The sequence below is a fragment of the Callorhinchus milii genome, unplaced genomic scaffold, assembly GCF_018977255.1.
Source record: "Callorhinchus milii isolate IMCB2004 unplaced genomic scaffold, IMCB_Cmil_1.0 Scaffold1, whole genome shotgun sequence".
NCBI classification, from domain to species: Eukaryota; Metazoa; Chordata; class Chondrichthyes; order Chimaeriformes; family Callorhinchidae; genus Callorhinchus; species Callorhinchus milii.
This window is the reverse complement of record NW_024704742.1, coordinates 74,221,085-74,247,789: the sequence shown is the minus strand read 5'-3', so window position 1 is coordinate 74,247,789 and position 26,705 is coordinate 74,221,085. Positions and strand designations below refer to the sequence as shown.

The window sequence follows — 26,705 nt, the reverse complement described above, 5'->3', positions numbered from 1 at the left end:
GTCCCGTCAGTCAGTCAGTGTGAGAGGGAGACAGGAGCGGCCGCCCCGCCCCGCCCCGCCCGCCGTAAACACTCCTCGCCCCCACTAGGGGTGCGCCACCGCTAGTGCTGCGGACGCCCCGCTCCACGTCCCCTGGCCAGCGGCCGGCATTGCTGACTGAGGGCCAGCGACTGCCGTCTGCACAGCCGCGTGCGGTAAACAGGCGTCGCGCTCCACCCAGGCTGCGTCGCCACGGTGACTGGGCTGACGGGTGAAGTTGAGTGATTGACATGCGCCCTGTCTAATGGCTGCTCTCCGCCCACGCGGCAGGGCGGGGCTGCCCGGCGGCCCCGGACCAATCGGCTAACCGAAGCTTGTGAAGGGCGGGGCATTCCCGCTGGTCCCGCCCACCGGGGCTCGCTGCTGTGACAACGGTTTGATGGACGTCAAGTGACACCCAACCACCGCGTCTGCGCTCTGTGGGGGCGGGGCCTGCGAATGGAATGTGGGGGCAAGTTGGTTGTCCAATGGTGGTGAAGCATTGGAGCGGGGAGGGCGGGGCGTGGGCTCCTGCCTTTGGGTGGGGAAGAAAAGCACTTAGTGTACACACTGTGTCTGGTCACAGTTACAGAGCAACAGTTACCCTGAGAGTATCAGTGATAGGGCAACTATTAGAGCAACGGTAAAACAACCACAACAACAATTTGCATTTATATAGCGTCCCAATGCACTTGACAGTGGCGGAGCACGATGCCGAGCCAAGGGCAGGGCGGAGGTGACCGTAGGCACGGTCGAAGAGGGACGTCTTCGGTTGGGGACCCAAGATGGGGAAGGAGGGTGTAAGGTGGAGGGGTAGAGGGAGGGTGTTTATTTCAGAGTTTTAGGTCGTAGTGGCTGAAAGCGCGACCACCAATGGTGCAACGGAGGGCACGAGGGACAAGCAGGAGGCCGGAGCCAGGCCAGAAGAGGCGATAGGTAGTGGAGTGGGGAGTAAGCAGGTCGGAGAGGTAAGGAGATGCCACGGTATGAAGGGATTTGAAAACAAGTGAGGATCTTGAAATCGATCCATTCAATGAGTGGAGCCTGTCGAGAACTAGAGTGATGGGGATACAGAGTTTAGTGTGGGTGAATATGAGGGCGGCGGAGTTTTAGATTAACTAAATTTTGTGGATACTGGAGCTAGGGAGACGGGCAAAGAGGGCATTTGAGTGAAAATGATAGAGCAATCGTTACTATGTCAGAGTGGCAGTGTTAAGAGTAACAGTGGTAGAGTAACAGTGATAAATAACAGTTATGAAGCTATAGTCCTTTTGAGTGTATAAGTGACAGTAAGAGTAATAAGGCAATAGTGATAGAGTAACAGTTGCTGTTTTGAGTATTATTTATTATTATTGAGTATCAGTGACAGTAACAGTTGCTGTTCGAGTAACCGTGACTGTAAAAGTGATCAAGCAGCAATGATAGAGTAACAGTGACAGAGCAACAGTTGTGTTAACAACAACAACAAGATTCCATTTATAGAGCGCCTTTCACGTCGGGAGGACGTCCCAAAGCGCTGTACAGTTGGGTCAGGACCCGAGCAAGGGGAAATGGTGAGGGGAGGGAAGGGAGGGAGCGAGGAGGGGGAAATGGTGGGAAATGGTCAGGGTGAGGGGAGGGATGGGAGGGAGCGAGGAGGGGTAGAGAGTCGAGAGGGGAGCTGAAGGCACGGTCAAAGAGAAAGGTCTTGAGACCGGCCTTGAAGGAGGAAAGGGAGGAGGCGGCGAAGGCACTGGGGGATGGAGTTCCAGAGCCTCGGGGCTGAGAGGCTGAAGGCCCGACCACCGATGGTAGGGCGGTTGGGGCGGGGGATGTGGAGCAGACCGGAGCCAGAGGAACGGAGGGTACGGGCAGGTAGGTAGGGGGATAGTAGGTCGGAGAGGTAGGAGGGAGCAAAGCCGTGAATGGCCTTGTGGGCGAGGATGAGGATCTTGAATTCGAAGATTAAGAGTATCAGTGTTGGTGTTAGAGTCAAGGGTTAGACCAACAATTACTATTAGAGTATCAGTGAAAGTGTTAGAGTAAGAGTGACAATGTTAGAGTAACAGTGATAGAGTAATAGTTACTGTATAAGAGAATCAGTGACAGTGTTAGAGTAAGAGTGGTGGCGTTAGAGTAAGAATGATAGTGTTAGAGCAACAGTGCCAGTGTTAGAGTAACATTGACAGTGTGATGAAGGTTCAGAACAGGAACGTTTTAATCTTCTTTTAATGTATTTCATATGTTGATAGATATATTGTGCATTTCCAACATATTTATTTTTTCTTGCCGAATCCCCCTGCTTTCACAGTTTCATTTTAACCGAACAAAAAGAGTAACAGTCCGCAATCAGGGGAGGGGGTGAGAACAGTGAATGACATTTCTGATGGCATTTTACAAAGCTGCCAACTCATTCGTATAGCAAATTCAGGCTGTCCTACAGCAGATTGGTAGAGAATTGAGACCACTATTTTAACTAGTCATTAATTCTAAATTTCGGCTGCAAAGAAATATTCTGGAATACTAATCAAGAAAGAACTGATTTACCAGTTAAAATGCCTTTCAGATGAATAGTATTTTTTTCTCCATTTGGTTGCCAATAAATCCTGCCAAAAAAGGAGTTGTTTTCCATTTGATGGTACTTTAGCCAACATTGCATGAATATTGGTCCTTGTAAATTTACTGACCTTGGCCTTATGCACTTAAATTGGCTTTTACTGTAAAATCACATTTCCAAGGCAAATAAATTTACCAGAATAGTTAATCTTTCTTTAGCTGCATAGCTTACTAAAAACAAATTATTCAATTGGAAATATGTGCAGCATTTTTTAAATCTTGATTACTCATTCAGGTTGACTGTTTGACTGTTCCCCAGTTGCTGCAGTCTCCCATAAGTCCAGGCTTTTCCAAGACAAATGTCCTCATCTGTCCCATTAACTCCAAACCCTGAGAAAAGTTAGTGAGCTCATAGTTAAGGTTCAGATTCTTCTAGTTCCTCTGGTTCTGTTTTCTCTCGATCTGTTTTTCCAGCCTTGAACTGCTGCGCTACACTATCGCTGGGAAGGCCAACCTGTCGGACTCTGTGGCTGGGCTGTCTTATCCATTCCCACCACTATTATCCTGGCCTCCAACTGCTGAAGTTTTGTGAGCCAGGACAAATTTCACATACACATTCATCCATGTTGAAGACGTCTTCCCAACATGAAAGGCACTACACAAATGTAATTTTGCTGTTGTTGTTGTTGAAAATGACCCTGGCCTGTTAGCCAGCAATGATTCCACACAGCTTCTCCTTCTACTCTTCCACTACAACAGCAACAACTTGCACTTATATAGCGCCCTCCACACAGGATAGCATCTCAGAGCACTTAACAGTGACAGAGCCTGACTCCAAGCCGAGGGGGTTGGGGGGAAATGAGCATGATCGAAAAGGAAGGTTTTCAGACGGGACTTGATAAAGGGGAGAGAGGGGGCAAGGCGGAGGGATTGAGGGAGAGTGTTCCAGAGTTTTGGGGTGTAGTGGCTGAAAGCACGACCTTCAATGGTGGGGCGGAGGGTGCGAGGGGCGAGCAGGAGGCCGGTGCCAGTCAAGCAGAAGCGCCAGGTGGTAGATTGGGGAGTGAGGAGGTCGGAGATGTAGGGAGGTGCCAGGGAGTGAATGGATTTGAACACGAGTGTGAGGATCTTGAAGTCGATCTGTTTGATGATGGGGAGCCAGTGAAGCCTGTCCAGAACTGGTGAGATGTGGGTACGGAGTTTGGTCCGGGTCAGTATGCAGGCGGCAGAGTTCTGAATGAGCTGGAGTTTTTGAATAGTGGAGCTGGGGAGACCGGTGATGAGAGCGTTGAATAATCCAGGCGGGAGGTGATAAGCACATGCATGAAGGTTTCGGCTGCATTTGGGGTAAGGTACGGTCGGAGACGGACAATGTGGCAGAGGTGGAGGAAAGCAGTCCTGGTTAGGTACTGGATATGGGGGAGGAAGGACAGCTGGAGTTCGAACCAGACGCCTAGATTGTGCACTGGTTCCCTGAGTTTGACGGAGAGCCCAGGGAGGTGAGGAGTTCAGATCCTCAGGAGTGAAGATGTTGACGAGAGCCAAAGAGTATGGCTTCCATCTTGTCCACATTCAGCTGCAGGAAGTTTACACTCATCCAGGCCCTGATGTCTGCCAGACAAGCTGATAGAACGGACCTGGAGTTGGTACTGGAGGAGGCAAAGCAGATTTGTGTATCATCTGCATAAGTGTGGAAATTTACCCCATGTCTGTGGATGACATCGCCCAGAGGGAGCAAATAGATGAGGAAAAGAAGAAGGCCAAGGATGGAGCCCTGGGGTACCCAATAGGTGACAGTCAGGGCGTGGAGGAGAAACCATTTGTTGAGATGAAGTGGAGGCGGTTGGTTAAGTAGGACTCAAACCATGCGAGCATGGTCCCACTAAGGTGGATTAGGGAAGAGAGGCGGTGGAGGACGATGGCGTGGTCAACTGTGTTGAATGCGGCAGAGAGATCCAGGATGAGGAGACAGAGGGATCCCTGGTCACAGATAAAGCATGTTGTTTGTGACTTTGACAAGCACTGTTTCTGTGCTAGGGAAGATCGAAAACCAGACTGCAGGGACTCAAGGAGGGAGTGGAGGGAGAGGTGTGACCGAAGTTGATCTGCAACAATGCGTTCCAGGATTTTGGCAAGGAAGGGTAGGTTGGAAATGGAATGGTAGTGTGAAAGATTAGAGGGATTGAGGGTGGGTTTTTTGAGGAGGGATAACAGCGGTTTTTCAGATGGTGAGGAGCAGAACCTGAGGATTGAGACTGGTTTTCAATCTTTGAGGTGAAGAAGTCTAGTACTACAGTGCCATCTAGTCACCCTTTCTCCCTTGATGTTGTCCCTTGAATCTCCACAGCCAATCAGTGGATGCCTTGAAGTCAGACTTGTTGAGTTGTTGAGCAATAGAATCATTTCAATGACAACAAATCCATGTCATGTAGCAGTATCCATGGCAGTACTATCCTGGTAGAAAACTCATTCTCTTCATGGCCTGCAAATATATTCTTTACAATACTAGCAACCTGCATCCTGCCAAATCCATAGAGCTCTACAAATATGTGCTGCGATTTCCCCTCACTGCTCTCAATTAACTTAACAATCTGTTTCAGACTGAGCTTATTGCGGTTAATGGCTGCAGATCTAGATTTTGGAGGCATGATTTCAGATTAAGTTGTTGTACCTGTACTACAGATTTTCACATGCAAGTCAAGAACAATACATCAGTAGTTTCAAAACAGAATTGGGTCATTCTCTATTTCTCCTTTGCTCTTGAAGAAAATACTCTTTGGCTTTATTGAACTCTCTAGGGTATCATGGAATTTACAATTGCATATTCCTCAATTGTAATAGTATAATATGCTCCCCCCACCCCGCACCCCCACCCCCGATATTGATTTACCAAGCAGCAGTTGTAATCTTTCACTGTCCTCTAAAAATCTTTCAGAAGATCTTTATTTGATCATAACTTTGTTCCAGTGAAAATTCAGAACTTGTGTCACTAGGAAAGTGTCAATGTGAAATCAGTACATTGGTTTAGTTTATAATCAAGGTAAACTTTCTTCAATTTTCTTTAATTTACTTTAATTACTTAAAGAGGCAAGAAAAATTGAGTGAAGTACTTTTACTCAACTTACTCAACAATAACATGCATTTATATAGCGTTCTTCATGTAGGATAATGCCTCGAAACACTTCACAAGAATGGGGTCAGATGCCAAGCAAAGGAAAGGGGGAGGAGGACAGAAGAAAGGTGGGAATGGGGAGATGATCCTGATGATTGTAGGTACATTGAAGAGGTAGTTTTTTAGGCAGGATTTAAAGACAAAGAGGTAGATGAGACAGAGGAGTAGAGGTTTACTCTCTTATTATAAAGTAAAATAAAAGACTCAGAATAATTTTGTTGAATTTTTAGTGAAACTGAATTATCTTACTGCTTCAGGTTGTGTTACAACAACTTGCACTTATATAGTGCCCTCCAACCAGGGTAATGTCTCAGAGTTCTTATCAATGCTACCAACAAGGAGCATTCTTGATTTGTACATGGGAAAGAGGAACGGAAGAGTCATTCAAAACCACTGTCCGCATCTTCAGCCCCATCAAACTCCACATGCCCAACACCATCACCCTATTCTTTGCCAGTCTTCATTGGCTCCTGGCTCCTAGTGGATCAATTTGAGCTTCTCATTCTCACCTGTAGTTTTATATACTCCTTGGAACCTCATTATCTCTCTTCTCTTACCCTACTTGTCCACTTGCCTTCTCTACTCAGCTCATTGGGTTTGTTGCGCGTCCCCTGCCTTCTCTGCACCATCGGTTGCCAAAACTTCAGTCCCACACTCCAAACCTCTGAAACTCTCTCCCATTACCAATTGTCTTGCCCGCTCTCTGTCTTTAAGTCCCATCTCAAATCCACTTCAAAGATGCCTTTGGCCACTCAGACGTAAATACAGTATTGCCATCTCTACTAGCGTTCTAATGTGAGTGTTCCAAAACTGTTTTAGATATACTATTTGTTGGATGAGGACTTGCCAAAAACAAATCCAATAAAGAATAAATCCAAATCAAATAGCTGATTTTAATATATTCCTTTATTCTAAATTATTATTTTTAGAGAACAGTTTTAACATGCTTTAAACAATATTTTTAACAAAACTGAAACTCAGTCTGATGTAAGTCTGTGGGAAGCTGAACATGGTGCAGTAAATATGGCAGAAAGGATGTTTCATATCAATGAAACCATGTTATATCTTTGGCTAAACTGACAGATTCTCTCATCAGGTTAGCATGTCATCGTTTTGGTTTTCTGAATTTGTACAGCAATACAAGTCTGAGGTCTTCTGCCAAATAATGTAAATGTGACAAATGTTCTGGATTTTATTGAAGGTTTGCAGCTCCCACCTGGCAATAACCTTTCAGAAAATGTACCAAATCATTCCTGTAATCCCATATCATAGCCAAAAATGAACAGTTGGGAAAAAGATGTGGAGTCTGACAGTGTGAGAAGCTGAATTAACCTCAGTGAAGACATAGTCCTATTTAATAGAAACTTCTTCATGCAGAGGATGTGAGAATATGAAACTCACTGCCACAAGCTGTGGTTAAAGCAAAAAGCCCATAGACCTTCAAGAGGAAACTTGATGCATACATATATAATAATTCTTGCATTTGATATATCATCTATCTTGTCCTCGAGATGCTTTAAAGGGGTTCACAGGATATCCTTTAAAGTGGTGTGTGTGTGCATTATGTGTGTGAAGGGAACAGAGAGGTATATGGATGGGTATGGGGGGGTGGGGTGGAGGCTTGAGTGGAGTATAAGCAGTTGTGCAGACTAGTTGGGCGAAATGGCCTATTTTTGTACTGTAACCTTGTAATCATAGAAATTTACAGTTCAAAAGAGGCCATTGAGCCTGCCCCAGGTCTCAGAGCAAACTATCCATTCAGTCCCATTGCTTACCTTATGCCCATAGACCTTCAAGTCTTTATCTTTAATGTACCTGTCTAATTTCCTCTTGAAATCAAATGTATTCTGCCTCTACCAACATACCTTGAACTTACAGGCATTCCACGTCCCAACTCTGTGTGAAAAAAATTCTGCTTAGCTCTCCTGTCCGTCTTCTTCTGATATCTGGATCCTATGTCCTCTGTAATTCTATGTAATCTTTTGCAGTTGAATCTTTCCAACAGATTTTTTACTGGTATTATTGTCTAAAGAGTGATATTCTGAAATAAAAATAAACATAGAACTAATTCACAAAACTCTTCTATTTGACAAATCATCGTGTGTGCTGTGGCCAGCTTCCTTCTCTTGTGTGGTTATCAACATTTATTAACATTCTATAAATGTTTAGCATATAACTGGATGTGAGGAGATCAATTTTTCATGATAATGTTATTAGCGATCAGTTCCAAGGACTACATAAGCAAACTGTGGAGATTATCTCTATGGTAACAGTTCCTGGGTGCTGCAAGTAGAACTTCCAAGGAGTGTGGTCAGTTGGGAAAGGGGTTAAGATTTATTTCTGTGATAAAATAGCAGAGATCTCCCCTATCCTTCGAGATCCTTTTGTAGAAACCAAAAGCTGCTGTGAATAGAAAAATAATTGAAGCACCTTAACTCCAACCTGTGCTTGGCCTATGTACAGAACCATCATCGGCTGTTTCAAGCTTTATCCATTAGATGGCATTTGGGTTTATGTTTCTTAATGACTCCTGTGTTTTTTCTGTGAGAAAATAAAGGGCAAAGTTTTTCTTTTCTCACTGGTTTTCTCCTGTCCGTTCTCTTCCGTGTTTGAGTCCGGGCTAGTGGGGGTGGGAGAAAAGATTCCCATGGACTGATGGACTAACAGTTGCTGATAAGCCTGCTGTGAATTTTAGTGTTTAGCTTTAATTAAGATTAAGACTCATCTGCAGTTTTTCTTTTATTTTCTAGCCAATTTTGTTGTCTGGAAAAAATACCCCCACCTCCGTCCCTCACAACTATCATTATTGATACAGTATCCTGCTTCTCTGGACCTCTGACTATCTCAACCGTACCTCCTCTGTTGAAATTCTGCATCACATTATTATTGCCACAATTTATAGTTCTCTGTTACAGAAGAAACACTATCCACTCAGACACAGCCCTTTCAGACTTCACGCAATGTGTAACACTAAAACAGAAGGTAAAGTCAGATATTTTGAAGAATACAAAGCATCTAAAGTAAATGGAATAGGTTGTAAACAATTCTGTGGTGTCCGCTTGAAATCTGTGATATACAATTTATTACTATAACAGTTTATATAACAATCAACTTATTTTCAAAGTCTTAAATAATCTCTTCCAACAATTTGTTTGCACCTGCTCATTACGAAAGCATTTTTTTTATTTGAAAGGTTACTGTTTACGTTTGGTACACATTTTTGTAACTTAGGAACAATAAAACTATCATTTTAAATGACTTTTAATACCAAGGGATTGATTCGTATAGATAAGAAATTGTAAAGAAAAGTGTTTTTCTCCTGTACTAGGCTTTGCGAACACATCACCCACAGCTTGCCTCCATTGGCTCCCGCAGTAGATTATATTCAAGATTCGCTTCCATTTTCAAATCCTTTCATGGTCTGACCCACTCTACCTCTGCAATCCCCTTCGACCCTACTGTTCTGGCTGCTCCCTCGAATCAGCAAAGTGTCTGCTTTATGTCCCCCACCTGATTTGCCCAGAGCTTTCAGCCATTCTGCCCCCTGTAAGGTTCGATAAAATTTGTGACCCTGCAGTGAAGTATGTACTGATACAAATTCTTTCAAGTAGTAACATTTAATTCAGTATAAAATTATCAAAGTTATGCATATCAATAATCCCTCCAAAAACAATAATAAATTGGTCATTTTCAATCTACGACTGTTTGTGGGACATTGCTGTGCGCAATTGGCTGCCGCGTTCGCCCACAAATATACAGTCAATTCACTTTACAGTGTGTTCTGTGAAGCGCTTTGGGACGTCCTCCCGACGTGAAAAGCGCTATATCAAATGCAAGGATTATTATTATTATTATTATTATCAAAGTTATACATCTCATCAAATCAAATTAATGCTTACAACAGGTTAGTAATCAGATTGAAGCTTACAACGGGTTAGTAAAATTCACTGTAATGAGTTGATGGGATCAATACAGTGGTTTTGATGGAGAAATCGACTTGTTAACGTGAGTCGATCCATGTTGATATAGTATATCTCTCTTTCCTCAAGATTGGTTGAATTTAGCCTCTTCATTCCCAAACTCAGCAATTACTCCAAACTCAGTTCTTCTCCTTCATTGAGAATTTCGACTGGTACCAGGATTGTTGTTTCGTGAGCGTCTGTCATGTTGACGGTTGTCTCCTTTCTTTGTTTTCTTGTTTTAAGATGTTGTTTATAGATGGCTAGTCCATTATCCAAATCTCTGCTCTTCTGCCTTCGTTGAGAATAATCCTTACATTTAGACCTTGTAAAGATATCCAGATTTAGGTTTACTAAAAACATCTTTTGAGACAGACAGTCTCATCCCGTCACTGCTATCGGTAGTTCTCAACATCTTTTTGCCTTTATCAAAATTCCAACAGCTCGTTTCAAACAAATCTTTGTCTGCCCACGAAGGGCCAAATGGGCCTCTTCTGTGCTGTCAATTTCTATGGTTCTAAGATCTAATAAACAACAACAACACCAAAATTTCATTTGAATAGCGCCTTTCATGTCGGGAGGACATCCCAAGGCGTTGGACAGTCAGTGTTTCAGACCCGAGCTGGGGGTCAGGATTGGGGAGGATGGAGGACGGGGACTGTAGCAGGGAGATCGAAGGTATGGTCGAAGAGGAGGTTCTTGAGATACGTCTTGAAGGAGGCAAGGTAGGGGGTAGGCAGAGGCACTGTCGGATGGAGTTCCAGAGGGTGGGGGCAGAGTGACAGAAGGCCCACCCACCAATGGTGGGGCAGGCGAAGCGGGGGACATGAAACAGGCCAGAGCCCGCTGAGCTGAGGGAGCGAGCAGGATGGTAGGGGTTTAGGAGGTGGCAGAGGTAGGGGGGAGCAAGGCAATGGACGGCTTTGAAGGTAAGGACCAGTATCTTGAGCTGAACCTTCTGTATGATGGGAAGCCAGTGGAATTGGGTGAGGATGGGGATGATAGGGATAGCCTGGTGAAAAGCAGCTCCACTGCGCTTAATTTATCACTGGGAATTATTATGTGCCCTAGATATGTCTCATTTGTCTGCAATGCCATTGTTGGCCAATTGGGTATTTCCCCCCCCCCCCCCACCCTCAATGAAAATCACAGTTGGATACCCATTCTGCCAGTGATGGATGATCGCCCAGATGATACTCTGCCAGTGAGTGATGTTAAGTTGGATCTAAACTGTGCAAGTTGGAATCAGCTGGGAGATCCAGTACATGCATAATGAAGCCAGCTCTCCCGGTGTCACTGTGAGTCCAATTTCCCAGAGGCTCACATGAAGTGCATTAGCAATTCCATCTGTACATCCAGGGTTGAAGTCATTTTCTCAATACAACAATGCTTTACAGAATTAGAGTAAGGGCATACTTAGCCACATCCTTTGGCATGTCATGTGTAACTAGCGATTGTGACTTACCTTTCTGTAAGATGTGGAACATTCAGCAGCTTGGGGGTTTATTTGATAGTTGTAAAGTCAAAAACTATATTGCTTTGTTAATTTTTTTTGCTGTAGGACAATATGAAAATCACTTTTAAATTCATATCACAAATAGCAAAGCAGATATTGAAGTTGGTTGCTGTGTTGTTGAACAGTCATTAGGGAAGTCCCCGACGTGAAAGGCGCTATACAAATGTAATTTTGTATTGCATTGATAAAAGTACCAGAATGCTGGTGGCTATCCCTTCGGAGTCAGCTGTGCTCAGATGGTGGCACTGAATCAGAAGATTGTGAATCAAAGGACTTTGAGTTCACAATCTTGGCTGAGACTCCAAACCAGTGCTCCAGGAGTCTGGTGAGTTACTAAAACGAGGTCTTGTTTGCCTCATCAGGTAAACATGGCTCTATTCAAAAAGAGACAGTTGTTTATCCCTTGGGTATAAATTAGTTATTCACTTCATGCGCTCTGAGACGCCGTCCGGCGTGGAGGATGCTATATAAATCCAAGTTGTTGTTGTTGTTGGTTGTTTGTGGGATATTGTCATGCATAAGTTAGCTGACAAGTTTACCTAGAAATACAGTCATTATAATTTACAGAAAATTCTTGAAACTTTTTGATGTGACAAAGTGCTACATCAAATGCAAGGATTATTATGATAAATATATCAGGGCAAAAGCCAGTCCTCTGTTGAGGTCTTCATCTACGCCCTCCACCCCACACACTGATCCTCTCAGCTCTTTACTCCCCACCCCCACTTACGTTGGTCCTCTCAGGTCTTCACATTATAGAAAATAAGAACCATGTCTTAAAGGGGTCTAAGGAATCACACCTGGCAAAACCAGGGAGACAAACCATTGCAATTCAAGATATCATTGACCAGCCTGTCTGCTTCTTGATCGAAGATTGTCTATGTCTCCAAAAACTAATAATCCAAAGTAATAATGGGTAGGATGATCCAACCTGGGACAAATACCATGAAAATTACCAGTACCTCATGGCTGCAAGGTTACCATTAATAATCTTTACTAAGGCATAAAGAATGAACATAAATGATGCCCTACTTTCTTCCCCGCTATAATAGAAGCAGAGAGATGAAATACAACAACTCAACAACCAAATTACATTTATAGAGCCCCTTTCACATCGGGAGGACATCGCAAAGCGCTGGAATAAATAATCCAGCATTTCATAAACCAGACTCTAAAATAACTCTATTTAGAAGCAGACTCTAAAAGAACTAAAAGAATTCCGTTCAGTGTTAAGTGCATGATCTTTGGTGATGTCAGACACTAATCACATTTCTCACTAGTCGTATACAGCAACAGCAAAGTTACTGTATGTGCCTTCGAATGTCATTTTTACCCAAATGACTGAATTACAAATATTGTATTTTGTTCATTATGCAGTCCATTTGAAGTGTACTTCAATTCTCTTAATCCCTGGTGCCTCAGGATTCTTAGTGACACTTAGTGATCTAGTGATGGAGAATAGGTTCCCTGGATACACATAGATGCTAGTTGCAGAACGTAGTGAGATAAAACTGATATGTGTTGTTTTTTATTAAAATGTGTTTACAACAAACACAACAATTCAAATAGTACACCATGAATACATAACAGTCTCTAAAGAGCTGGGTTATGTGAGGCAGAGAGATCTAAGCAGGACTTTCTCACTATTCCTCAGTTACCTGGAAACAAGAGCATTAATCAAGCATTTCCCTTCCATATTCCATATTCCATTATCAATCAACACTTTTTAGTTTTGTATTTTTTTGCCTGCTTCACTTGTACATAAATTTATGAGCGTCTAGCACATTAGTTTGTGCTGGTGTTTGATGCACACATCAACACTTCATTTGAAAGACTGCACATTTCTATCCGTAGCAGATTAGTTAACAGTTTGAAAAACTAATTATTACAAAACTGCATTTGTTCGTTTGCAACAGTTAAACTTGAAAAGATTGTCCCTAGTATGGACTTAGAGTTCCTGCAGTTTCAGCTGGACTTTTACCCAGTCACCATGTACCAGCTCATGAGTGTTCCACTTGCTTTCATGTTTTACCAGCTCTCCATCAAGGGGCACCTGCCTTTGACTGCAAGGTAAGTCTAATATGATCAATACCAACAAGGGATTGATCTTTCACGTTTTAGGTAAAGATTGAATCTCATGAGCAAGTTTCATTGAGTGATGTGGTAGATTAAATAGTTCTTGATAGTTCTTAATAATTTTGAAGTAGATTGAAGTAACGCATTAGAAATAGTGACAGTGTGCTTTGTTATGAGAGAAGTCTAATTGCTTTGAAATGTTTTCAAAATAAATATAGTTTGAATATTATGAGGTGTAGTTTTTACATAGAATTGACTGCTCAAATTGTGGGGTCAAAAGCAAAGATAAAATAATGTTTCAGAATGCTTCACAAATTACTATTTTTTCATAGTTTGAGTCAGATTACATTTGTAAATCCATCTAGGGTAAAAATCAATCTATTAAAAATAAGGGCACATGAACCAAAAATCTGGTGGAAAATAACCATCCAGAAATAGTCTTTAGAAATATAATAATCATTACATTTGATATAACACCTCATCATATCTCTAAGAAGTCTCAAACAAAGCACTTGAGGATTTTACTGTGAGCTTACACTTAAATTAAAATGTAGCACAGTTTGAAAATGAAGTTTTGTTGTCGCCTGGCACTCAGAGCTTACAGTTTATACAATACAATTTACAGCGATATAGCATATTTCACATCAGGAGGAAGTTTCAAAGCGATTGACAATGCTGGCTGGGCAACCAAGCTGCAGGTTGGAGCCGACGGGCTTGGGAGGGGCAAGATGACCAAAAGCGAGGTTAAAGTGGTACATCTTGAGACAGATCTTGAACATGGAAGGGAGGAAGCAAGTCAGAGGGGCTTTAAGATGGATTTCCAGAGAGCAAGAATGTCCGAGAGCCTGCCCACTGTTGGAGGGAGGATAAGGTGATGAACATGAAGCAGGCTGGTGTTTGCTGAATGAATGGAGCAGCGGGCTCAGTAGGGTTGAAGGAGGTCACGTAGGTTGGGTCGGGTGAGGCTGTGGAGGGATTTAAACAGCTACTACACCCCAATCTCACCCAAACTCCCTCCACATCGCACCCTGACCTCAGAACCCTTCTAAAAACCTACCTCTTTGACTGCACCTTCAGTCACCATCCTCCTACTCCTCTCCCCCTATTTTTCATCATGCTTGGACTTCCATAATATTCCTCCAAAGGGCTGTGAGATGTTGTCCTGTGGAAGAAGTCATATAAGTAGAAGTTACTGTTGCAAAGTATTTTTGTGGTACAGCGGATATTGGTACTTGCTGTTTACTGTAACACTCTTCACTACTCCTAAGTGCTTTATTTATAATTGCGAATGGTTGGGAGGAAGCTAACATGTAATATTCTGAATTCAATGGTTTTTGTTTCTTTACATTTCCAGACTATAACAATGGATTTCCTGAGTAATTCCCAGACTTTGAGTATTCACAAAGCAATGGTAGGGATAGAGCATTAGTTTGTCATTTTTATCAATTCCTATTTGAATCTCATCTAGAGTACAGTTCCCATAAGCGGACCATATCTTCTGTAATATGCAAACTGAGCCATTTTCTCTTAGCCATTACAGTAAGTGGCTCAGAGGTCTATAATTAACTCTGGAAATGGATGTATGTTATTGAATTAAACAGTTTCCTGCTAAAACACCAATCTTACTTTGGAAAACAGAACATATTATCAGCAGATTTGAAGTTTAAAACAAATGAAATGGATCTGATAGATGAAATAAGATTGGACAACAATGACCATGAATTAATACTAGAGAAACAAAAAGACAATATCTACAAATAATTGAAGAAGAGAGCTAATCCATGATATTAATGTTTGTTGAAGATAGATGCTTGGAAAATAGTTTTAAAGGGTAAGAGGAGTGAGCAGGAGAGCAGAAATAGACTGGGTGCCTTATGTCGAGAACAATACCAGCTCAGACTAGATGGGATCCGGTTTCTATGATGTAAGATTTTATGATAAGAAATAACTCACCAGGCAATACTCAAAAGTCCTGTGGCAAATGTATATGTTGTTCAGCTTCTTCCAAACTAAAGGTTCCATTGTCTCTATTTAAGTTGTATGTTTCTTTGATCTCAGGACTTCTCCATGAAGATGGCAGCTCAGATGTTCAGTTAATGCACTGGATTAGGCTGAATCAATGGTTGCACAGTGCTTGCAAAAAGCTGAGTGAACAATTGACTTTCAAGAGGGAACAATATGAATTCAAGCGCTCTGAGACATTGTTGTTCAATACCTAAAAGGAATAAATTACAAGGGTGTGGGGTAAAAGCAGCCAAATGGGACTGAATGGAGTTATATTTCAAACAGCCAGTAAAGACACATGGGCTGAATTGCCCTCTTTTATGCCTCAGGTTTCTATGGTTCTATGAGCCGAAGCACATTGAAATGTAATGTATGCAATACAACCTGAACATTGAAATTCTAAATCTATCACAAAATCTGTGTTTCCTTAATTTATGAAACAGAATTTTCCATGACTTTCCAGGTATTTATTCCTTGTGTTTGGCGGACTTCTAGTCATGTGTGTTTCCATGGGACCCTACGCTGCTCTGGTACTCATTCCTGCTCTTTCTTCTGTGATGATGCTACACTCTCTCAGAGCCATGACTGTTCACAAATTGATCTTCTTCACTCAGATGAGTTGGCTGTCCCTATGTCATCTTTGGCTTCACTATAAAGACTATTATCTCCAGGAACCAACAGATACAAAGTAAGTGCTTAGTGGGAAATTGCCTGTTTTTGATCTTGTGATCTCCTGGTTCCGTAGTTCATAGCCTGGTTTTGACATGATGATCTTGTGCCTCTGACTTTTCACATCTCCAGCTGTAACTACACAATGTCCCAGATTGATCCCCAGGATCAGCTAGCTGCCATTGGACCCTGTATGTACTCCATATGTTAAACACATGGATGTATTCATGTGGTTGGTGCTGGGATGTCCAAATATAAACGTAACAGATTGGCAGTATTAGCAATCAACACATAGTTTTTACATATTTAGGACATCATTCCTCTACCATAGATTTAGAATCGCAATCAGCCTAGCTCAGTTTAGAGTACTTTTTCCTCTGGGTCAGAAGGTTGGGGATTCAAGCCTCTCAGTCTTTGGTAACATGTAGAGGAGACTGCATTGTTGAAGGTACCATCCTTCCAGGAGGCTCATAGGGAATGTCTGCCATCCACCCACTGAGGGCTCAAACCTGCACTTGTCGGTTATCAAATGACCAACTAGTGATTATCTTCCTTGGGGGGAGGGGAGATAAGCTCCTTGGAACTGAACTGGTTTCAAGGTGACATACTTGTCCACAGAATTGTCAAAATCAAGTCAATCCTCTGTAGGAGTTTCAGTCGTCCAGTACCTGAGCCAGTATTCCAAGGCACTGTTAATGATAGCACAGCCAGTCTGGCTCTCAGTAGGACCTGGAAGGGAAGTCCAGTCACTGGGAAAAGGAGGAATCCCTCTCAGCTCCTTTAATCCTGCAACCCAAAGCTCTAACTGGTAGGATAGTCCTAGCTGGACAAGCAGCAGAAAACTTCCCAGCCAGTGCTTTCAGTGGCAAGCTATGCGGTTTCAGCTTAACTCCTGCAGTACCTCAACACCAACTCTGGGGTATCCAAGCCTTGGCTTTTGACAACCTGCCTAATACCTTCTGGAATTAGGTAGGCAGGGTGCATCCCTCTGGGGAGAGAGTGTGCATTGTATTCCAAACACAGGGAAATTTCTGTATTATCAGTCTGGTTTGGATACTCTTAAGCATGGTGATGGGTTCATACATTTGTCACACACTCACTCGGTTGATCAAAAAAGTAACCAAGCACTCCTGGAAATGGTGGATCCTATAATAAGAAGTACATTGTTCTGTCAATGTGTAAGAAAAATCACACACATATGGAAGTACTGTACAGATCACTCAAAAAAAATTTAAGAAGGCCATCAAGCCATTCATTTTATAGGTTTCTACCAGTTCACTCTTTGTGTTAGCCTGACTCAATTGGTAGCACTGAGGTGGAAGGTTGTGGGTTCAAGACCCATGTCTGTATTTTGAACATTGAATAGCAATAGGTCCCAACTGTGTCAGAGTTGATCTGAGGATCCACTTTCAGTAAGCTAACTCACAGGGAAGACAGGAAAATGAAGAATGCAGGGGAAAAATATTTTGGAAGTAGTAACATTCTATAATGACATTGAGTATTGACACTCTCAAGACATACTCTCTTTCAGTCATCTTTCCCTTTCCCACCCCGTCAGCTCCGACCTCCAGCTAGGATGGCCAGCCAGCAGTGTTTTGTGCTTTGGGACATCCTTCTAACATTAAAGGCACGATATAAATGTTAATTTGCATAGAATTGTGTCATATAAAGTGCATCCTTCATAGATTTTTGTGAATAGATTTTTTAACGAGCAATATTTTGCTGGTAATTTGCGAGAAAAAAATTAATGACACCCATACTTTCTTTCACATGTAGGTTCCTGATAGCTCTGTCATCACTTATGCTGCTCATTCAGAGAGTAACGTCCGTGTCCTTGGATGTTCACGAAGGCAAAGTCACAATTGCAAAAATGCAGCGGCATCACAGTTCCTCAGAATTTCTCCGTTGCTTATTACCACACATCAGCTACGTACTATATTTCCCTGCCCTACTTGGAGGACCTCTATGTTCCTTCCAAATGTTTCAAATCCATATGGAAAATCTTAAAAAGTCTCAGCAAAAAAGAAATGCAAATTCCATCTGGCCTTTTTTAAAGAAGTGCTTATTAGTTTTCATAATGGACAGATTAAGAATGTTTCTGACAAATTGTATTCGTGTCATAGAGGGCATCGATCAAGGGTCTTGTATTGTGATGTTTCTAAGGATATTTTATTGATATCGATGACAGCTTTGATGTTCAGGTTAGCATATTACTCTCAATGGCTCCTCAGCGAATCTCTCAATAACTTAGTTGGCCTGGGATTTGAGGGACAGGCCAAGAAGGAGAGATGTGTCTGCAGTGCTCTCTCAGATGCTGACATATGGACCCTGGAGACAACTAATAAGATATCAGAGTTCACTCGAACGTGGAACAAAACCACAGCCGACTGGCTTAGAAGGATGGTGTTTCAGCGAAGCAAAGTTCATCCTCTTTTAGCAACATTTGCCTTCTCAGCATGGTGGCATGGCCTTCACCCTGGTCAAGTCTTCGGGTTTGTTTTGTGGGCTTGCAGTGTAAAAGCCGACTATTATGTTCACCATTATATTATGCCACTCACCAAGAAATCAAGGCTGCTGCTGATTGTCTATAAAGTATTCACATGGATACAAACACGACTGATAACTGCATACATTTTGATAGCTGTGGAGCTCCGAACTTTGGCTTACGTGCTAATGATGTGCAGGTCTGCCTGTATTCTCAGCCCGGTAATGTACATGCTGGTGCTGGTGGCAATGTGCATTGTGTCGCAACATCATTAAAGGCAATGAATGGAACTTTTCCTCATTTTAAACTTGTGGGGAAGGTTTCCTCAGAATGTGAAGATCCCAAGTTATTAGCTTGTTCACACTATATTTTTTTCAGCCAAACAATCAAGGCAGTGTCAATTCCTGCTTTGGAATGTTTTGCATTTGAGCTTAATTCTGTGTAATATACAGTTACAGGAGGATATCTTCTGCGAATTTGTAGAAATGTGAATATTCGTGTGCAGTTCCTTTAATCAAATCTTTGTTGTGTCCAGACAGACACATGTTGACACATGAGGTGCAAAAATACAATGCTGAGAGGAAAAGTGTCTGTTAACAACTGGTACTTATATAGCAGTATCTGAAAATTCAGCACCATACTCCAACAAAGTAATACAACCACCAAAAGCATCTGCAAAATTCAGAGAACACTGAAAGCTTACTCTTGCTCACCGAATCCAAATGCCTCATCAATTTAAGAGCTGAAAAATGCGTGTTTTCATATAGTGGAGCTTTTAAGTTATAACCATCTCTTTTATTCCTTGTTAAGGACACGCATTTCTCTTGTACATCAAGGACAAAACATTTTGGAAAAAAATGTTTAATTGCTGATTATTTGAAAGAGTACAAATGCTTTGAAAATAGAGCCTGGGGACTTCAGCATGAATTAATTTTGTTGTATTCTATATTTACAGAAGAATAAATAGTGGCATTTAGCAATTCAGAATCAAGGGGGAGTTTTCAGACATTCAATCTTCTGAAGTTGTCCAGCGTCTTTGGGTGTCTTCCTGACGTGAAAGGCACTATTGTCAATGCAATTTATTGTTTTTGTTGCTGTATACATCACACAAATTGAATCTACTGATTTACATCAATTTGTGTGATGTAAACTGCTGTCAGTGTCTAAGCAAGATTTACAACTCTTCAGTGCCTGGACTGAATCATTTTTCAATAAATTTGTTGCTACCCGTGAATTGTGTCTGCATTCCAGAGATTATTAAAGGTGCAGGTTGGCAAGAGTGTGCGTTGGGTACTAATGAAGTCTATTTCACGTTACAGTATATTTTGTGAAGCGCTTTGAGACGTTTTGAAGACGTGATAAGGTGCTATATAATAATAATGAACCTTGCATTTGATATCAAATGCAAGGATTATTATTATTATAACTAGCTAAAATCGCATAGCTTACCATTGATAGCACTGTCCAGCAAGTTTTCCCACCTTAGGCAAGTTTCCTTACTCCACACACACGCCTCTGTTTACCTAGCAATAAGTAGGAACCCGCTTGTTAGTTGATTGGCAGATCACTTTCCGGGGATAAAAATTCCTTCATAATAAATAATAATAATTCGGTCACTCAATTCACAACTGTGTGTGGGACACTGCTGTGTGCAATTGGCTGCCACCTTTTGCCCACAAAATACAGTCACTTTACAGTGTATCCTGTGAAGCACTTTGAGGTGACTCAAAGACATGATAAGGCGCTATATCAAATGCAAGGATTATTATTGTTGTAGGTCTATCCCACCTTTTAGGGTTTTGACTTGCAGGATTAATGGGAGCTCAGTGCAAAGAATCTCTGCCCCAGCCTACTCCTGCAGGTCTACCAATATGCCAGGATGGCTGGTCTGCCATCGGCAGTGACCTGGAGTATCCATTATTCAACAATTCATTACCTTGGCCAACAATTCAACATAAATAAAAATATTCATTCACTTCATGGCTGTTTTTGTAGGGCAATGCTTGCTGTGCCCAAATTGGCCTTGGATTACTGCAGACCCACCTGGCTCAGGAACTAGACTACCTAGACTGCACGGAGGATTGACTCGATTCCCCTTGGAGCCATCTCAGTTCCAAAGGAGATGACAGAAACCCCCCACCTGCCCTGCACCCCCACCCTACCCCCCCCACCAACACACACACTCACACGGGAGATAATAATATTCCTTGCATTCGATATAGCACTTTATCATGTCGTTGAGATGCCTCAAAGCACTTCACAGGATGTACTGTTAAGTGGATTGACTATGAATTTTGAGGGCGAAACTTGGCAGCCAGATGCGTACAGCAGTGTTCCACAAACAGCCATGAAATGAGTGACCAATTTATTTGGGAAATTGTTGATCCAGGACACCAGGAGAAACACCTTTCCTTTTTCGAATAGTGCCATGGGATCTTTAACGTACACCCGACAGGCAGATCGGACCTCAGTTTAACATCTCATCCAAAGGACAGCACCTTCAACAATTCAGCACTCGCCCAGGCTTGGAGTGTCAGCTTAGACTAAGTGATTCCAAGTCCCGACTTGGGGCTTGAACCCACAACTTCCTGACTCATTGTGCCAGGCTGACATAGTACAATGTTGTTGTAGTGTTAAGGAGGAGGCTTGAGCAAAAGGTTTTGGGAAAACAAACAGCCACTCTTTTGCAAGGGAAGTGCCGACTCTATGCTGAATGCTGGCTGGGTGACAATTCCACACCCAGGTCATTAACATTTGTTGACAAAACCTGCTCAGGTTATAATCCAATATGATTCAAGAGTTCTCAGCATTGCAGTTTTTTCAGTAGTGATTGCTGGGTGTTGTTGAATCCCAAAGACCTACCCAAATATGTTGATATTAAGAATTCAGAAACTGCAAGTAGCCAGGCGTAAGCCTAGTTCAGTTGACAGCATTCTCACCTCTGAGTCAAACCCACAACCAATTTTGAGTTTCTAGTCTAGGTGAGTGAATCACTGCAGTGTCAGAAGTGCCACCCTTTAGCTGGGATGTGAAATCAAGATCCCTTCTGTCTGTTCAGGTCGATGTGAAATAAAGATCGCAAGGCACTACTCAAAAAGGGAGTTTCTCCTTGTGTCCTGGCCAACAATCCTCAAGATAAAAACTGATCATTCACTTCATGGACGGTTGTGGAACATTGCTGTGTGCAAATCGTTGCCATGTAAACCCACAAAATACAGACACTACTTTACATCAAACCCTGTGAAGCTCTTTGAAACTTCCAACATGAAACGTTCTACATCAAATGCAAGGATCATTATTATTTCCCCATTATAATTGTGCATTTATAGTGGCCTTCAGCCACTCTGCCCCCTCCCTCTGGAACTCCATCCCACAGTCCCTCCACCTTGCCCCCTCCCTTTGCCTCCTTCAAGACCCATTTTAAGACCCTCCTCTTCAACCATGCCTTCGATCACCATCCTTCCCCCTTTGCCCTCCACACTCCCTGATCCCAACCCTCCGTTCGGGTCAGAAACACTGATTGTCCAGGGCCTTGGGACGTCCTCCCGATGTGAAAGCGCTATACAAATGTAATTTTGTTATTGTTGTTGCATCGTCAATAACAATAAGACCCAGTAAATCCTATGAAGCGCTTTGATATGTCCTCCCAACGTGAAATACTCTATATGAAATGTAAGGATTATTATTTTATTCAATCTCCAAGCTCTTTCAGAAGGCAAAATTACAATATACCAGCCTTTTTCCAATTTAACCAAAATGATTTTATTTACAGTAGTTATTAAACACAGACAGAAATACTATGCTAAGCACAGGTACTATATACTGAGGAAATTAAAACATTTAAGAAAACCTTTAGAACTGAAAAGTCCAAAAGCTGAGTGGAAAAGCAGAATTGCTGAAGGTGTGGTACTGTTTCATGGTCATGGTGATGTGCTGCCTGACTGCAACTCACAAAGCAGCAACCACGTACTTTCCCTCCCAAATCTGTCAGTTCATTCAACAATGACAGAAGTCGCTGGGAACACTCAGCAGGTCAGGCAGCATCTATGGAGAAAGGAAAGTGAGTCAATGTTTCGGGTCCACAACCCTTCATCAGAACTTTGTCGTTTCGGATTGTGGACCCAAAACGTTGACTCACTTTCCATATCCATATCCATAGCCTGATCTGCTGACTGTTCCCAGCGACTGCTGTTTTTGTTTCAGATTTCCAGCATCTGCAGTATGTTACGTTTTTGCATTCAACAATGATCTCCCTTATGGTTTAAACATTCTCCTTGATCCTGAGCCACAGTGTGCAGCACAGCAATGGAGACTGATCCTGAACCACAGTGTGCAGCACGGCAATGGAGACTGATCCTGAACCACAGTGTGCAGCACGGCAATGGAGACAGATCCTGAGCCACAGTGTGCAGCACGGCAATGGAGACTGATCCTGAACCACAGTGTGCAGCACGGCAATGAAGACTGATATTGAGTCACAGTGTACAGCACGGCAATGGAGACTGATATTGAGTCACAGTGTGCAGCACGGCAATGGAGACAGATCCTGAGCCACAGTGTGCAGCACGGCAATGGAGACTGATATTGAGTCACAGTGTGCAGCACGGCAATGGAGACTGATATTGAGTCACAGTGTGCAGCACGGCAATGGAGACTGATATTGAGTCACAGTGTACAGCACGGCAACAGGCATTCTATTTAAAACATCCTTCATCTTTTTGTACAATGCAAGTTCTAAACAATGTTTAAGATAGGAATGCTCTTCCACGGTATGTTAAGTCACCCTTTGAGTGGTTGGCTTAAACCATACTAAACTATACTGGAATAAGAACAGAGGTTGCTGAGAACACTGGTCAGGCAACATCTATGGAGAGAGGAAAGTGAGTTTCAGGTCGATGGCCTTTCTGACCACTTTCAGATTTCCAGCATCTGCATTATTTTGCTTCAACTATGCTGGGTTGCCGCTTGAAACATGTTTTCACTTGAGTGCCAAGAATATAGACTGCTGAGGCCATTGAACAAACAGAAGGCCTATAATCCCACCTCATCCAATCGTCAGGCTATTTTGATATGAAAAATCAAATCTGTAAAGGTTTTTAAGGGAAACTTACAGAAAAACGCCTTCATACTTAAGACTTAAAGGGATTTCTTATGAAGTAATCATTTCCAAATTCCGGTTGAAACTCTACTCTGGAAGAAGATTTAAACAGAGCTCTCATCGGGCAGCAAAATGAACTTCCTATGATTGTAAGGAACCTCCCTTCACAGCATTAAGAGTCCTTGTTAAGAAATTCTGTTAAGAAATATCGCAATTTACATTACTGAGCACTCACAAGCCAAGGGAGAACTGTTACAACAAATTATAACATTACCTTTAAGCTCTTGTATATGTAAAATATATTACTCATCCCTGCGTATAAGTTTCAAATGTTTACATTTCATTTACATACAATTTTGGGGAGTGAAACGTCAATCCTCAAGAGCCTCCTTCGTAATAGTCAGACTTGTGTAAACATTGATCCTTTACTCAGCCCATAAATCACACCGCTGCAACCATTTCTATCAGATCATCCCCAGTGTTAGAGCTATGAGCCATGGATGAGCAACGATTAGACATACTCAGAGGGTTCTTTATATGAGGTATATTAAATTTAAGTGGAATTGGGAAAGTGAACTCCGAAAAATATTTTTAGATGCACCAAGACATCAGAACAATAGGATATAAGGATTAACGCTGCAAATAACAATTTCTGGACAGACACCAGGAAGTATTTCTTTACCCAAAGGGTAATCACCAACTGGAACAGGTAGTTTAAGGCCATGACACTGGACTCACTTACAAAATAATAAACATTTATGTAATGCCTTACATGTTGGGAAGATGTCTCTTCACCTTGTGCTGGATGGACACCCAAGCTGGAAAAAAGAAAGATGACTGAACGCGCGGTCAAAGATGTATGGTGTGAGACGTGCCTTGGAAAAGGGGAGGGAGCAAGTTGGAGGGACTCTGGGATGGAATTCCAAAGAGCATTTAAGAAACAGCATGAATCTGTGAAGGGAGGACGGTAGGATAGGTATTCTGGAAGGATGAGATCAGATGGGTTAAAGGACCTCTTTATCTAAACCAATCTTTTAATATTATGAGTCATAATAGACTTTGATTGTCACAGTGTGACATGCCCAAACATCTTAAACTGTGACTTTGGATGAAGAACCACTCAAAGTTGTCAGATGGATCTTTTAGAAACTTATAATAATATGAATGAACCAAAGAGAAGCAAAGAAAATAAGAAGAGAAGGAACCCTATCTATCCTCGAACATTTCTTGGAGAATTTTGATTTTTTATATTTTGATTTTATTGATGGTTTGACTATCTGACATAACTTAGATATCAAACCATCTGGTCTTAAACTAGAAATGTTTATTTGAAATTCACATGTACATATTCCACAGCCATCAGATAGCATTCATTGTGTATCAGGTGCCACTATATGCACTTACATTTCACAGTGTATGTACAATACATTAATATCTAGGTGTATTAAATTACACATATTAGATATCAAAATGTATGCACATCACATTATAGAGTATATGTATCCTGCAAAGTATTAGATATCAGTGCACATTCTATATGCATCAGTTATCAGAGTAATGTGTATACTTCTATCAGATATTTAGGGTACATTACAGTATGTGTAACAGATATAGGTATACTCACAGTACTGTACATGTATCAAATACCAAGTTACATGTAAACTGTCAAATATCAGACCTGCATCTTTTTCCTGATGTCATGCTGTATGACTCTTCCACTTAACATGCATTCAATTTCTTGGTTGCTTGCTCCCTGGCTGATTATTTTATCCTTATCCACTAATTGACATCAGTTTCCAAGTCTCTTCCTGCCCCGTTTTATGTTTCTCTTTCCTTTCTCTTCACAGAAAAGGCCTTTTCAGCCTTTTGTCCGAGTGACATTGAGCATTGCTATAGGAGCACCCCAGCACTCTTTATCTATCCATGGTAGCATATATAGATGTCATTCATCTAGGATCCTGGAATAGCCAGGTCCAAAGTTCCTGCTGCTGATAGAGTTTGGCTGAGAGGCAGATCAGTCTATCTCGGGAGGCTGGGATATTCAGAGAGCAGGTAGAGGATTGAGTCCAGGAGGAAGTGGTCTCGAATGGAGCTGTGCGGAGCCAGGAAGGAAGTGAGGACATGAGTTTGAGCCCGGCAGCAGAAGGAAGCAAGGTTCAAGATCAAAGCATAAAGCGGGTGAATTCATTCAATAATGTCAAACCTTGCCAAGCTCTCGGATTCCTGGCACATTCCATGTCAGGTTAGAAAGATAATAACCTGTTAACCAGATGGCATGAGGGAGCCCAGTAATCATGTCTCAGTCATTTCCACTTTATTCTCTGATCATCCTTAAATGTACAGCCATTAGAAGTTAATGAAGGATAATGACAGTGTGGTAGTGTTACACAGCAGATCCATTCAGACAATTCAGAAATTGAAAAGCACAAACTTCCACGCACTAGCACGATATCCAGGATTTCTCACACTGGGCATTCCAACAGAATTAGCAGCTGCTTCCTGTTGTGGCCCCAAGTTTGGATCACAATTTAGGACCTCGAGTGTTAATGGGAGGAAATTTCTCCATATACAGTATTTCTCACCCTTCTAAACTATAACACATTTAATAAAATATCAGATGTAAAAAAAAATAAGTGGTAGTCATTTCATTCAGCAGTCAATTATTTAAGATTTAACAGGAGTATATTTTTTACAAGTAAATTTGAGGTGTATTTTCTTGTCTCCTGAAGGCTGTGATCTGGCTGGGGTACAGTTTCACTGACAGACCCCCAGAACTGTCCAAGTGAGTGTTCCTCACATGAATATGTATCGGCAGGTGATTTGACTGAGGAAAGCCAAGCCCCATCCTGTCCTCACCCAACACTCACACACCTATCAGGGGATGACTGAATAATGTTTTGATCAACCAGGTGTCTGACACATGCAGAAACCCATCCCAATGCTTAGGTGTATCCAAGCTAAACTGAGAATTCCATGTATCCCACCTACACATGGAAATTCCAGAGATAGATTGCTAGAATAGAATGTAGACACTCTCTCGCTGGAGGGACACATCCTGCTTTCCTAATTCCGGAAAGTGTTAGGCGCAGGTTGACAAAGCCAAGGCTTGGGGACCCCAGTGTGTATATTGGGGTAACTGTGGGAGTCTAACCAGCTAAAACCACATAACTTGT

The 26,705-nt window shown here is 42.1% G+C and overlaps 1 protein-coding gene across 1 annotated transcript; it reads left to right on the top strand.

Moving 5' to 3' along the window:
- Positions 1-965: 965 nt before the first annotated feature.
- On the top strand, positions 966-19,661 carry mboat4 (membrane bound O-acyltransferase domain containing 4). Its single transcript, XM_007892041.2, is given in 4 exon segments — positions 966-986; positions 15,744-15,968; positions 17,726-18,101; positions 18,104-19,661. Coding segments are annotated over 3 exon segments (1,173 nt in total). The 5' UTR covers positions 966-986; positions 15,744-15,777; the 3' UTR covers positions 18,710-19,661.
- The last annotated feature ends 7,044 nt before the right edge of the window (positions 19,662-26,705 follow it).